The sequence below is a fragment of the Rhinolophus sinicus genome, linkage group LG05, assembly GCF_036562045.2.
Source record: "Rhinolophus sinicus isolate RSC01 linkage group LG05, ASM3656204v1, whole genome shotgun sequence".
In the NCBI taxonomy this organism is placed as follows: Eukaryota; Metazoa; Chordata; class Mammalia; order Chiroptera; family Rhinolophidae; genus Rhinolophus; species Rhinolophus sinicus.
The window spans coordinates 131,765,422-131,781,281 of NC_133755.1; the positions used below are offsets into that span (position 1 = coordinate 131,765,422).

Genomic DNA, 15,860 nt, shown 5'->3' on the forward strand with positions numbered 1-15,860 from the left:
TATATTGTGCAGGTGTTTTAAATTGGCTAATGGTTGACAATTTCTGGAGTATATCAAGGTAAATCAGAAATCCCTGGAGAAAAAAATAAAAAAAAAACATGTTGGGTGCTATGAAAATGCTTAAGAGAGAATTACCTGGCAATCTATTTTTGTTTGGCTTTAATTCTTAATTCTAAATTTAAAAACTACTTTGGAATCCGAAATAAAAATTATGCAAGATGTGTTTTTTAATGTGTTTTTGCATTCAAAACAAATAATCTCAGCAAATAATGCAGCAAACTAAATAATCTCAGTATTAACAGTTTTCTTTTCTCTTGGACATTAAAAAATGGAATCCATACTTTCAAATTCTTGGTTTATTTTAGCAAAGTGGAAACCAAAGAAGTCCTGTTTCAGACGTTCTAATGAAGAATCGAAAAAACATTCTCTAGTGTCTAATTACTTAATAATTACCATGACTACGTGTAAGCTTCTATTGGTAGGTCTCGTAAAAAGTGTGTGTGTGTGTGTGTGTGTCCATTATCCACTCCAACAGAATCTAGAGCTAACATGGCCCTTTTTTCTTTACAGTTCTAATCTTCTGGTTGACAGTCTGTTTTGTCCTATAGAGATTTCTCTTTCAATGAATAATTCAGACTCACACAGCGTATTGGTAAATGTATTTTAAACCAAAAAAATTCCTCACATAATAAATACATTTTATGCACATTAACTTCGAATTTACTTCAGAAAGCTATTTACAATATAAATAATTATAAATGAGAACACTTTGCAAGGTATCATTGACATAGCTAATATTTTCTACTTTACATTCCAAAGTAAAAGTTCAAATTACAAATTTGTACTACGATGTCACTAAAAACTATACATTGCAAGATGATATTTGAAATATTGGCAATCAGTATCTTCTTTCGCAAATATAATCCTTTTTATAGCATGTCAGTCAAAAAACAAACATAAAATATTTTATCTTTTTTGAAGTGCCTACTCATATGTTTCATTTTTTGAAATATGTCCCTTTGGAAAAAAAGTTACAGTACTTCTAAAAACTTTTTCACGCCAATTTCATTTCTTTTGAAATGTAAACACACTAGGGTTGCAGGGTGTAAATTCAACTGGGATTAAATGTGTTCCTGATCAGCAAATTAGGACAAATTTTTCACTATATAGGTTTATGAAAGCAAAGCCCCATGCAGCAAAATTACAATAAAACTATAAATGTTTGGTTTAAAATTATTAATTAGGATTTCTTGTGTGAACCATCAGTTTTTAAGGAGCACAGCAGAATAGAATCTTGTTACTTGCTTTACATTTGCGTGTGTGTGTGTTTGTGTAACCACAGCCTTTCTGCATATAGACTGAAGGAACTCTGAACAAACCCCTATTTGGATATGAACACAATCTCACTTTTTTACTTAAGCACTACTTGTACAACTCTTGTGCACAAGAAATGAACACCGCACAGAAATTTCCCCTAAGAACATTTTCTATGTAAGATCTTTTCCATATGTTCATAGCTGTTCTGTCCTTCATTTAAAGTTTAGAATGATAATGTTTTATCCACAATGCATTTCCCAGTAAGAACTAACCAATAGATTTTGCTGACTTCGAGTCAAATTCCTGCTTGCAAAAACTAACATTTACATGAAAGTTGAATCACTTATTTGAAGAACCATAGGATTTATTAAGTCATTTAGAAAATAGGATGTATGCCTATATCCTGTGTTTTGAGTGAACTGGAGCATTCAAACTCTTTAAATTAAAGAGAGTATATTAAAGTGTGAACTATTTCATTGGAAAAAGCAAGTAATCCTCAAATAGCTAAATCCTCAGTTTTCCAGTCATCAGTATTCATTCTGTCACTTGCAAATTCTACCACCGTGTTTCCCCGAAAATAAGACCGGGTCTTACATTAATTTTTGCTCCAAAAGACACATTAGGGCTTCTGTTCAGGGGATGTCACCCTGAAAAAATCATGCTAGGGTTTATTTTCCAGTTAGGTCTTATTTTGGGGGAAACACGGTAGTACCAATAGAATTGCGCTGAACATCTTAGTAACATCCTGCTCTTGAGAGAGAGAGGGAGACAGAGAGCTATAAAATGTCATACATGTATTCAGAGTGTCTCTTTAGCTGTAGTGTCTTCTATCAAATTGAATTGGTCTAGGTCTTGCGAGGGATCCTTTCTTTTATTTTTTAATTAAATTTTATTGGGGTGATAATTGTTAGTAAAATTTCTTTATATTTTAAAATCTCTATGCCTGTTTTCCAAATGATCTTTTATTGAATCAATTCTCATCCCCCATCAAAAAGAAAAAGAAATGGAGCATATTATTATTTTCCAGAAGATTCCATTAAAGCTTATTTTAAGTGGGATTCTCAGCCCAGAGGCATCGCCTGGCAGCAGGGTGTAGAGATAATTAAGAATAGTACCCAATGGAAATATTCTAATCCCATTAAATAAAACCATGAAAGAATAAGTGGGTTTTCTGTATAAACACTGAAGGCAAAACTTTAATTGCATCCTGTCTCATTTTGAACATCACATCAGCACAATGTATGTCATCCTATATCAGGCATTATAGGTTAGAAAAGCTAGACCATTATATTCAAGATAGTATGTCAAAAGATGGAGCTGAAGCACACTTACATGTCTGACCTGTAGTGACTGTGACATTAATATTATGCATCCAAAAATAATACTTCGAATCTGTATATTCTCAATAATAGTTTTAACAAAATTTTTCCAAGAAAGCTAGGGGATATTCATTTATTTCTTCGGTCATCCAAATTTTTTAATTAGGTAGGGCAGGCAGGTAAAACAGGCAATAAAGATACTTTTACTATTACTAGAAAGCATAAGCTTTGTTTCATCTAATTAATTGAGAGTAATTGGATATATAGCACATTTGTCTGAATTCCCAAATGATATAAAAATCACACTTCTCTCTCTATGTCAATCAAGTATCACAATTCTCAGCATTTAACAAAGTTATAGAAATCAAGGATTAAAATTAAAGCCAATTTAAGTTTAATTTTAACTGATTAAGTTATTGGGAACATACATCTTTTACATCCCATATTTTAAAAAGACAAAGATGACATCTTCATTATGAGGCAATCTGTTCCTTCACAGAAAATAATGTAGATGATAAATATATTTTAACATGTCTATGTGTACAGTATATTAAAAAGGTACCTTGCCATAATGGTCTCAACTTATTTTGGGTCATTTTGTAATAATCATGCCACATTACAGACAATGTAAGTTATATAGTACTGTGGGCCTGTAAGGTATTATATGTAAGGTAATAAATATGCTACTATAAAATTATTGACATATAAAGTAAATAAATGGTTTGTATTTAAAACTGGGTCAATCTATCAAAATTTTAATTAATATATAATTTAGTTAACTCTGTCCTCACTTAAAAATATTGGTCATACCATTTTAAAGAGCATTATTCCTTCTGATTACCCATTATTGGTAGAGTTTATAATTTTTTTCCTTGATAAACTATCTTCCATATAAAATTCCACTGAAATTTTTTTAGTGACAGTCTTTTCTTTCATATCAGTTCATTTTCCTTGATTCTTAAGATTCTATTTCCTTTATAGCATGACTCTGACCTTTTCAGTAGAATATATATCGATCAGTAAAACCCATCTGTATAAGTTTCCTTTCCAAAACACACCATATTCTTCAGATATCTGTGTCTTTGAACCATTTATCCATCTACAGAATTCTGCAAAATCTTTAGCATTCCTAAAACTTTACTTCATGTTGCAAAATGATCACAAATCCATTTTAAGTATTCCAGGAGTATCTCATAAATATTTTTCTCAAAATTGCTGAATACTTTTGCTTGTATAGTTCAAAATTTAGTTTTTATTGTTTGAACTTTTGTGAAACTATATATAACCACTAACTTTCTCACTTACTTGCACTTTTTCCATTTACAGCACAAATGTTTCTCTGTCATACCCAAGAAATATTTAATTTTATGTAGCCTCTTTTTCATGTACAAACAACCCAGAATTCATTTCTCAGATTATCGTCATTCAGATTGTCACCTACCTCTAGATTGCCAAATAATTGTGTTATATGGTAAAAATATAGCACTAATCCCTGAGTGTTCAATGTCATGATCTGTCTTCAAAATTACACATCAATTTCTTCCAATACATTCCCTCTTTGAATATGGCAAGAGTTTCATCCATGGGACTCTTAGGAAATATTACCTATGAAACTTCTTTCATCACTTATGTCACTTTGCTTTGATTATTAGATAATAGTGCATTAAATAAATCTTACTTACTTTTCTTCTCCCTCATTAGTTTCTACCATCTAAATTTTGGCTGAACTAGAAAGTTGTCTGTAACTATACATGCCTAAAAAAGCCCATGCACCTGCTTAAGTTACAAAGCATCTAGACCTCTATGAGTACAGAAAAGCCAGAATGATCAGTCTTGAAAACTCACAGCAGAGAGTTAACTGGTTAACAAGTTCAGCTCTGCTACACCAATGAACCACAGAACCATGGAATGTTAGAACTGCCATACAGATGAAGAAACGAGGACCCAGGCATGGTGACTGATACATTAATGTTCCAAAAATAAGTTACAGGCAGGGTCAAAACCAGAATCCAGACATCCTGGCATCGAGTCTGCTAGTTTTTCTGTTTCACATGACCAAGTTGTTCTTTTTGTTGCTTACAAACAATAAGGAAAATGAACACTTCGCCTGTTCCTTCAGTCGAGGTACCACTCTTGCCCTTTGAATCACTTGTCTATCAAGCCTAAGCTTTTATCTTAGACTCTCTCCTGAGGCTTTCCACATGTTGTCACATTTGCACATCTGTGCTTTGAAATGTTTTCAAACACTTACACTGCTGTCATGTAGCACTTCACTGGTTTTACTTAGTTTGTTTTTGCACTTATGAGCCTTTTTTCTTTGTGAATTGGTTTGAATTTTTTATTTGGTTGGTTCCATGGGCCCAAAAATATGTTCATTACATATTCTGAGCCTTGTTTGTTTTGAGATGTTATTTCATTTATCTCTGCCTCTGTCCTTTCCATCTTCACTAAACTATTTCCAATTGGGCACACCAGGTTTTTGATGTGTGTCCCAACATATCAGTACTTTCACTTTAGAAAAACCCTTACCGATATGTCAATGTGATCCTGTTCCTTGTCTAACTCAAAAGCAAGGTTTAAAAAAAAAAAAAAAATCACCACTTCCTGATTGCTTATAATGGATACCAGGTGAAAACTCATTTTTATAATATCCAGAACCATTTCCCTAATTTATATCTGAACCAAATGAGCTGGCTGGTTAAAACCACAAAGAAGAAACCAGTTTATAAGACGTATCTTTTTCTTAGTTATTTTGGGAATGGAAATTTCTTTAGGAATCTTAATGTGCCAGGTTTAAGGAAAGTTATCCATGTGGGGTGTACTTATGGTCCATCATCTGTATTTCTGCATGTAAAGCGTAGATAGCAGTCTGTATGAGACTCACTGGATCATCACAACGTCACGTTGGAATCCATCAGTCTTTCATGTGCTATAGATGCTCACTTAACCTATGTGAGTATTTTTTAATTCAAAATTTATCTATTCTGGTTAGAGGGGAAATTTGCGTATTCACTTTAACTCCATTATCTGTGTATAACCTTGAATGCTAGTGCTGTTTTCTTTGATTTCAAAGGAACACATGTCAAATACCCAGTAACTTAAATTATCCTCTCTAACAATCTGTAGCATAGTAAATGCTGGTCATGGGGCATTAACTATAAATATGTCTCAGACCTTCAAGAACAAAATATTTTGGAAAAACATCAGCTTCCATTGGTTATTATAACAGATGTTCCCTTGTGTCCTTGTGCTGGGTCTGGCTGCATCCTTAGATGGGAAGTTACATCAAAGTGTGAGCCATTACAGCCCAAGGAATAGTTTCTAATGGTTTCACTGTCATATAAGTGCTCCAGGGCATATCCAGTTAACGTGTAAGCATGCTTATCAAAATACTGCCGGTGAGAGCCAAAGCAGTTTGGAGAGACAGCAGGATGGTCTCCTGCTGTCTGATGAGGAGACATATCCGAATGGAGATAGTCTTTAGCTAGGATCAAACTGGATTTGGAAATGCGATCCGAATTGGGACTGCTTATCCGAGACAGTGCAGTGGGACTGTTGTCATAGTCATTTTCGTGGGGGCTCAGCATCTTTCCCTCTCTCTGCTGAATATGGTCACATGGTGAAGTGTTGGCAAGAGTGGAGCCATGGCAGACTTCGCCTGTCGGGGGTGGCTGTTGGTAGTTTGCAAAACAGAGGGAGTGTTTTTTCCCAGCTCCATTAATGGAAGCCAGTTGGTCTGGAGTGGCTTTCCTTAGCTGCAATCTGTTCTCTTCTTCTTTAATCATTTGCTGGGTGGCTCTTATCAGAGTTTCAATTTTGCTAGGTTCATGTGGGCTACTTTGATACTGCTCAGTGCGATATCGGTCACCTGATTCGCTGGCAGATCCAGGATCTGGAGAACTGACCACACTGTCTTCATCCCAATGACCTCGCCCTAGAAATTAGAAAAAGCACAAAGTCAGTGGTCTCAAAATTCATCCCCAAAAATGTACAGGTATTTCTTTTTAAAAGAAACCTTATATCTTTCATTTTTAATAAATGCACCAATATTTGAAACAGACACAGGCTCACATAAGTCAAAGTATTGTACTGGATTTCATAGTTCTGTGGCCTTTAAGTGCAGATGAAGTTTGTAACACGTTTTTTAGAAGGTAAACCCTGTTCGTGGGTGTGAATGCCAATTAGCAAAATGGTGACATGGGTTTATACTTCATGTGTGCACATCATTGTCCAGTTGTAAATAATAAAAGAAAAATGCATAACATTTGGTTTATGTTATTCTCTAGAAAAATGTCATGTTAAATTGATGCTTAGAAAATGCTTTCAGTTGGGTTTGAGGAAGACAATGATATAGGCTGGACTATTTTCTCAATTCCAAATCAATCACTTAAAATGCTAATATTGCTAAATGTTTCTCAAGTAGAATTATAATAAAGCTCTAATGTTTGTTTTTTAAACTGTTTGAGGGTTAAGAATACACATATACGTATGCCTGGATATGTATATACCTTGTCCCAATCAAAAATATAAATATTTTCTTCTTAGATCTAGTGGTAAAAACCTCAGTCTTACACACAAAACCATATAATAACTGGTATCTTAGATTATTTCTGAAATAAAGAATAAATAATTAAAATGTTAATAACAACCCGTTCTGAACCAAGGAGAGAGATTTAATATGGAGGAATACTGCATCCAAAGTACATTCCATAAATTAAGTTAAATTATTCTCAGAGCAGTCTGCAGTCAATATAAAAAGGGAGAAACAGGAAGGGATACGTGAAAGCTGTAAAGAGCTTAATGCAGCAGAGAAGCTCTGGATCACACTATTCATGGCTTTCCTTTTCCCTTCTCTTCTTATTTTATTTCTAATATTTTCTTCCAGATCATGTAGGTTAAGCCAGGATTTCCACTTCACTCCATTCTCCCACAAGTAATTGCCCTTTGCCCTGGGTTTCCAGTATCAGTCTACTAAACTAGAGAAACTCAAAGTAAAATGAGAAAAATAAAAAGCAAAACCAGAAACAAATTAAAATCACAGAAGGCAGGCACTGCCTGGGTGGTATCTGACAGAAGGCTCTAGGGGTGAGTGCCACATTGGGTAGCACATCTCTCACCCTGAAGACACACACAGCATGAAAAGTAACATCAGGGCCGTCAGATCCATCTTAATGTCACTGACTTTTAATGAAATAGGGAGGGTTTCAAGGACCTGCATGGACTCAAGCATGAAAGGAACAGAATGAGCTCTCCTTGGCCAGTTTCCTTTCAAATGAACAAAGAGTATTACTAACAGGACAGGCTTTCATTCCATTGCCCAATTCTGCATGTTCATAAAGCCATGTTATAATCCCAAGGTGAAAATCTCCATGGCTTCTACATATCACTCCATTCTTTACTCACAGGGGACACTGTGGGTTGTCATAACGATGGGGGAAGGCGGCAGTTACTGGCATTTAATGCCCAGTGGACCAGAGAGGTTAAATTTCCGGTGATGTGAGTGACAGGCCATAATACAAAGACGGCCCCCTAACATGCCAATGGTGCCCTCATAGAGAAACACAGCTAGATGAGCCCCCAAACTACTTCAGCCCACATTTGAAACATGAGAATGCAAAAGAAAATACACAAGAAATTTAAATGCATGCATACTACAAATTCAATAGACTTACTCAACAATTCACTTTAACTTAATTTCTACACTTTTTTTGATGTTTAAAATGAGAATCGTTTTTACTGGCCCGTCCAAAATAAATGTATTTGGCAAACAGCAAAATGAATATACTTAAAGAGAGTGGAATTGGTTTTTAAACTCCCATTGGTGAGTTTCTGATTTGTAAGTTCAAAGGAGAAAACCACTGGGTCAGTCACTCCAGGGTCCAACCTAGAGTATTATAAAGGTGTCCAGGGGCCTAAGGCTGCAAGCTCAGGAGTCATTTCAACTGCCCTTACCGTGGATCCTATGGACAGAAGCGATGTGAGGCATGCTGTTTTCATAGGCTTCTCGGCTTTCTGGGGAGGCCTTGGTTAGGGGCAAAGCAGCGCGAGAGCCCCACCACGGCTCCCTCCCGGCCTGCGGCGTTCCCAGGAAGTACCTGCCGGCCTCACACCGGCCTCCCTCGCAAGCCTGGGTGTGGAAATGCCTCTCCTCCACCAGCCTGGAGTGGTCGAGCGCAAAGCCGTAGCAGAGCGAGCTGCGGTCGGAGAACTGTCTGTAGGCGCAGGAAGCGTCGTGCTGAGACCCTGGCCTGTCGGCGGCGGGGTCCAGGAGCTGCGGAGAGGCTGTGTCGGTCAGGGGACTTCCGCCCCACTGGCTGTCGTGATCAGATTCCGATCTTTCCGTGTGAAACCCCGAATACTGAAACCGAGAGGGTGAAAAGTACATTGTTTTTTAAAACAAATAGCGTTTGTACTCTGCAAGCACCCCTAGTCATACCCGGCTTAAGGCACCAAAATAAGACTCACTCTAGCACCACGCTGGTGGGCACCCCTGACTTAGAATCATATAAGCAGTCGTGATGCCTCAAAAGAAAACTCCATTTGGCTGCTGAAAGGAGGAGATAAAAATAATGATAACAAACATGGGTGGAACTAAATGCGGGGCACTGTTGAAAGTACTTCATGTGAATTATCCCCCACATAGTTCTTATATTAACCCTTTAATGGAGATATTAGTGACCCATTGTATGGACAGGGAAGCCCCAAAGAGGGAAAATGATTTCCCCAAGGCCACAGGGTTAGCAGGTGGCAGAGCCAAGATTCAAACCCCAATTCTCCATCACAACCCAAAGGGTGTTGCCAAAGGGAGAGTCCGAGAAAGCTTCATATTTTATTTCTAGTTGCTTTTCGTGTGTTTTCTGAAGTAAAAAGCAAAACAAAAATACAGATGAAGGCACCCACGTGCTCTACCATTACTCTCCACATGGGCCAGTGAACTCTTTGCAGGCCGTGCTGACTACCCGTAGGACAGTTAATAAGTGCTTAATTAACTCAATTGCAATATAACTTTAAAAAAGTCCTGCCCATATAGGCTGGGCCTGTTCACTGAGGCGTGTTTCTTGCTTTCTAAAGTAAACTTCAAATACGTGTAGGATCATCAGGACAACACAGCTGCAGGCCATGCTGTGCCTTGTTGGAATCGTGCTGCTTACTTGTTGCCAGAGTATTTGTTCTGGTGTGGAAAGAAACATGAAAGGCTCAGCCGACCTCCTAAGATGTATGCTCAGTTTGAAGGTCCTCATGAGCCACTAACATCAGTAATATAATTTCTACCAGTCTTGAGTTACCTAATGCGAAAGACAAGTCGAGGTACTGCACAGAGGTTTCCTGGTATGATAATAATAAATGCCATTTATTGACAATTTACTATGTGCCTGGCAATGTGCCAATCATTGTGTGTATATATACATATATATACATATATATACACACACACAATACAATATAGTACTATATATACAATATATTATATGATGGAATCCTAATAACCACCTGGACAGTAACATATCTCCATTTTATAGATGAGGAAACTACATCACTGAGAGTTTTAACAAAATGGTACAGCCACCACCCCACAGTCTCTCTGGCCTCAAAGCCCGTACTCCAAACCATGATTTTACACTTAAGAGAAACACTGTTAAGGAAGAGAGAAGAGAAAAAAATTGTCCAATGTGAGAGAGATTTCCAGAAAAGCGGCAGGAACTGTTTTACAGTCTCAAGAACCAAAATGTAAGTCCGTTTTCCGTTGTTTCATACCGCAGAAGAAAGAGGGATGGCCATGTGTGTGCACCAGGAGGGGTGGGGGAGGAGAAAGTCCTAGGCTCTACTATTCTTGACTTGTCATGTGCTAGGACCACCCTGAGCAAAAGGAAGAATCCTGACTCTTCCCAACTCAGTGCAAACAGGCAGCTCTGCCTAGGGGTTCTTGGAGCCACAGAGATGAGGTATAGAAATTCCTCTGGGGAACTCCAAAGTATGCTAATAAATACAGCATACCCAAGACAAAGTTCTGAGCAAACTCCAGGTTCAACATTTTTCCTTCAACATTCCTAATTATTAATTATTTTCCACACGTACATGTGGACTCTCAGCATATTCCATCAAGAAAAAAATAATGGTAGATCCAACTCCTCTCCCTGCAGGACTGTAAGATGGGCACATCAAGGCACCCTGAGCGTCATTTCCTACAACGCACCTCCACCTGCCGTCGGCTTTTTCTTTCCATGAACACCAGCCTCTCTTTTCACAAAATGCCACCTTCACTTTCATCAAGCAAGGGTTGTCACCCCCACTTCTTACTGAATGAGGATCAGAGTGCCATACATTAGCCTCATGGAAACACCGTCCATGCGCTTGCTAGGAAAAATTCAGATCATCTGTGCTATTCCAACCTAGGAATTGCCCAGACTCTGCTTTTTTGACAAAAGTATAAACCAGGCCTATTTCTGAAGTACTCCAGTCAAGACTTCTGAGCCCTGTCGAGAGGGGAAAAGGCTTTTCCTGAGTGTATATGGGAAAGTGCTATTGACGCAGTAGAAAAGAACATTCTGTTATTCGCTCACAAAGAAAATTCAACACGAGATAACCCTGGCATACATGAGGTACACATTTCAAGAGCATCCAAAGAAGAATTTGATGGATAAGGCTCTTGTCAATAGTCAGGAAACTACCACAGCAAGTACTCTGCCCTTCAAGCAGGCAGAAATTGGGTGGTTGAGTTAGACCAAGATCTCACATTGCTTTAGAGGCACAGAGGGAAAGGCTCTCCGTAAACCTGTTTTTCAAGACCTGTAAACTTGCAACTGTGTGCACCATCAAAACTCTGAGTCACATTCATCCCTCTGAAAGGAACTGCACTAGCTGTAAACTCTGTAGAGAACCAGACAACTCTGTAATTTGATCTGAAATATTTCAGGTGTTAAGTATTAGAGGAAAGAAAGGGAGCAGAAAGGGAGGAAGGCAGCCGGCCAATATAAGCATCATGTGCAGCATGGCAAATGGATGTTGCTTAACAACGCTCCTGGTCTTCCTCCCACCTACTTTTGATGTTTACTACATGTGCCATCGTAGGCAAGGGATTTAATTTCTTTTGTCCCAACAGGAAAAGGGTCACAATGTTATTTAACCTACCAAAGGCTGATCCAGAATTGGGACCATTTAATGGAAGAGACACTAGGAATAGGGAGCCAAGAGAACTTGGTTCCAGGTCAATCGCTGTTTGCAACTCTCAGGGTAACCTTGGACAGATTACCTTCTCTTTCTTAGCTTCATCTATACGATGACATGTTGGTTACATTCAGCTTTCTAGAACTTTTCTTTCAGCTCTAAAACTCTATATGATACGATCGTTATTTGCTATCCTTTCTAGTGTTGAAATACATGATTCATATGCCTGTCCCTATATTTCAATTATTTGAAGAAGATAAATTATGTAGAACTACAGTCCATGTCCAAGAATTCTTATTGTCATGGTTATAAGAAGAAAGCTATAATAAGTTATAATTATAATTATAAGTTATAATTATAAGTTATAATTTTATTATGTCAATTTTTCCCCAAAAATCCCATTACAACACAAGTTTTATAGGGATTGCATGATAACTTTTAGACAATAAATTATTATACGAGGTCTGACAATTAAGTTTGTGATTTTGTTGCAACGATATTGCTAACCTTTTTTTCTTTCAGAGGGATTATGCATTATTAATTTGTACCAACTGGACAATTAACCAAGTTATTTGGAAGTACTGAAAAGGTTGCATGAAAAAATTAGAAGACCTGAACTGTTCACCAACAATTCATGGCTCTTGCATCATGATAATGCACCAGCTCACACGGCACTGTCTGTGAGGGAGTTTTTAGCCAGTAAACAAATAACTATATTGGAACACCCTCCCTACTCACCTGATCTGGCCCCCAGTGACTTCTTTCTTTACCAGAAGATAAAGAAAAGATTGAAAGGGAGACATTTTGATGACATTCAGGACATCAAGGGTAATACGATGACAGCTCTGAAGGCCATTGCAGAAAAAGAGTTCCAAAATTGCTTTGAAGGGTGGACTAGGTGCTGGCATTAGTGCATAGCTTCCCAAGGGGAGTACTTCAAAGGTGACCATAGTGATATTCAGCAATGAGGTATGTAGCACTTTTTCTAGGATGAGTTCGTGAACTTAATTGTCAGACCTCATATTCTAGGGACTTCTGAGTATGAAGGACAATGGCAGCCATTTGAAATCTATATCTCTCTACACATCCTTCCCTAGAACCTACATGGTCATCAAGGAACACAAATTAAATCGAACATGACCCATGCTATCATTATTATTACCGTGTTTCCCTGAAAATGAAACCTAACTAGAAAATAAGCACTAGCATGATTTTTCAGGATGACATCCTGTGAACATAAACCCTAATGCGTCTTTTGGAGCAAAAATTAATATAAGACCAGGTATTATTTTGGGGGAAACATGGTGGGAGAATATGCCAAACTTCAAACTTAAAATTATTTAGAAGTAAAAGAAAGTCCAACAGCAACTGCTATGAGCCTGTGGGTGCAGAGATAAGGGTCAGGGGATGTTTAAGAGACGAGAGAGAGAGAGAGCGAGAGCGAGAGCGAGAGCGAGAGCGAGAGAGAGAGAGAGAGAGAGAGAGAGAGAGAGAGAGAGAGATTTAGGATATTGGCAAAACAGACAAAATCATCCTCAGAAAGTAAAAGTAAAACACAAATAAGTGCCAAAATATGAGCCCAAATCAGTAGTTGGTGCTTCGCAGCACTGGCCACAGTAAAGGGGCTCAAAATGAAGCAAACTCAATAAGGAAACTCAATGAAGGAAATAAGTGTCATTTCCATAAGAGAAGAAAGTAAACTGAGGACAGCAGTAAAAGGAAAGAAGTAAGGGGGTAATTAAGGATCCAGGAAACAGGAAAGAAACATAAGACAGGCAAATCCTATCTATGCTCCTTCCTCTGTCTACCACCACCATCACCCATTTACAAACACTTTCACAGATCTGACAGGAAGGGTACTCTAGAAGTAGTAACACAGCCCATGAAATGCCAAGGAACAGGGACAAAAATTAAACTCCCTATAAAACTCCTATAGGAAAAAAACATGAAAATGGAAATACAAACACCTCAGCTGGATATTTTTATTCTCATCAAATAACCAACCATGCAACATAGGAAAATTGTAAGACAACAAATACTCCAAACTGTAATAAGTACCCTCAACAAGCATTTGGAGACACACACACCCACACACATACATACACAACATATACACATGAGTGCACAATACCTGGAATCACAAATTTAAAACTAAGAAATAGACAAAAAAAGTAAAATAAAATAATCACAAAATAGGGGGGAAAATGCAATAAAAACTGACCAAACTCAAAGAAATTGAATTAATGAAGAATGAGTTACAAGTTGTGAAAAGGAGAACAGATTTAAATGAAAATTTAAAAAGGGAAATTAAAGAAAGGCTGAAAAAACTATAAAGAAACAAAAAAGGGATAGAGAAATAAAAGGATCAGAGAAAGTAGTTAAAAGAAGATAGAATTTTATATATATATATATATATATATATATATAACATTTATATAGAAAACAAAGGAACTAGAATTGTTAAAACAATTTGAAAAAGAATAATAAAGTGAGAGAATCTGTGTACCCAACTTTAAGAATTACCATAAGGCACAGTAATCATAACTGTGTAGTACTGATGGAGAAATAGATGCACAGATCAACAGAACAAAACAGAGAACCCAAAAGTAAGTCCACCTAAATATGCCCAAATGATTTTTGACAAAGATGCAAAAGCAATTCAATAAAGGAAAGACAGACTTAACAAATGATGTTGGAGTAATTGTACACCCATAGGCAAAAATAAAATGAACCTCAACCTAAGTCTCATACCTTATATAAAAATTAACTCAAATGGACCACAGAATTAATATAAACAGTAAAATTGTAAAGCTCTTAGAAAACAAAAAAAAATCTTCAAGACCTGGAGCTAGATAAAGACTTCTTGATGCCAAAAATACAATGCATTAAAACAACAACAACAATTTTGGTAAATTAGACTTGATCAAAATTAAATCTTTGCTCTGCAACTGACCCTATTAAGGGGATAAAAAGATAAGTTGCAGACAGGGAGGAAAAATTTGCAAACCACATATTCACAAGGATTAGTATCTAGAATATATCAAGAACTCCCAATATTTAAAAAAAAAAAAAAAGAAAGCAAATGACGTGAAGAGACATTTTGCCAAGTAGATATCTAGACGACAATCACATGAAAGGATGGTCAACATCATTAGCAATTAGGGAGATGCTAATTAAAACTACAGTGAAATATTATTACATGCCTATTAGACTGGCTACTATAAAAAGTGACAATACCAAACGCTGATAAAAAGATGCAGGAAAACCGGATCACTCATACATTACTGGTGGGAATGTGAAATGGTACAGCCTCTTACAAAACAGTTTGGCAATTTCTAAAAAAATTGAAAGTGCAACTACTATATTCAATCCTGGACATGTTCCAGATAAATGAAAATAATATTAATACAAAAACCTATACATGAATATCTACAGCGTCAATTTTTTTTCCACTTCCTGGACCTTTTTAATTGTTCCCTTTCTTTTTCTTAATTATTTTTAACTGTGGTAATATACACATAAAACGTTCTATCTTTCTGATTTTTAAGTGTTACAATTCGATGGCAGTAAGTACATTCACCTTTCCGTGCAACCATTATCATCGCCCATCTCCAGCCAGAACTCTTTATCTTGCAAAACTGAAACTGTATACCCATTAAACAGTAACTCCCCCACTTTCCCCTCCCTCCAGCCTCTGGACGCCACCATTCTACTTTCTGTATTTCTGACAGAGGAAAAACAAATGAGCCCCAGGAACCCCCAATTTGGCCTGGGGTTGGGGGTTCCCAGAACCTAGGCACCTTAGAGATCTTTGTGAAACTCTTATATAATCATTTCACTCTCTTGCTTTAAAACATTTTTTTCTTCTTGCATACTCATCAAATAACATAGCAATACCACCTATATAAAGGAGAAACTACGGGAGATGCAAGGAAGAATAGAGAAGCATCCCAGTAATAGGAGACTAAGACACAACTCTCAGTATAAGACAAGTAAAGTAGATTGTAAAAAGTAATAAGAAAAAAGACAAACTACAGAAAACTTAAAAAAAATCAAAAC

The 15,860-nt window shown here is 37.0% G+C and overlaps 1 protein-coding gene across 3 annotated transcripts in view; it reads right to left on the bottom strand.

Annotated features, from left to right (window-relative positions):
- Nucleotides 1-1,106: 1,106 nt before the first annotated feature.
- The window catches only part of SIM1 (SIM bHLH transcription factor 1), a 71,669-nt gene continuing 56,915 nt past the window's right edge, over nt 1,107-15,860 (bottom strand). For all 3 annotated transcript variants that reach the window (XM_074333333.1, XM_074333334.1, XM_074333335.1), the window contains 2 exons: nt 8,589-8,994; nt 1,107-6,570 (listed from right to left, as the gene is read on the bottom strand). In XM_074333333.1, the coding sequence (XP_074189434.1) occupies nt 5,840-6,570; nt 8,589-8,994 (1,137 nt within the window). In that variant the 3' untranslated portion in view covers nt 1,107-5,839. The remainder of the gene's footprint in view (nt 6,571-8,588; nt 8,995-15,860) is intronic.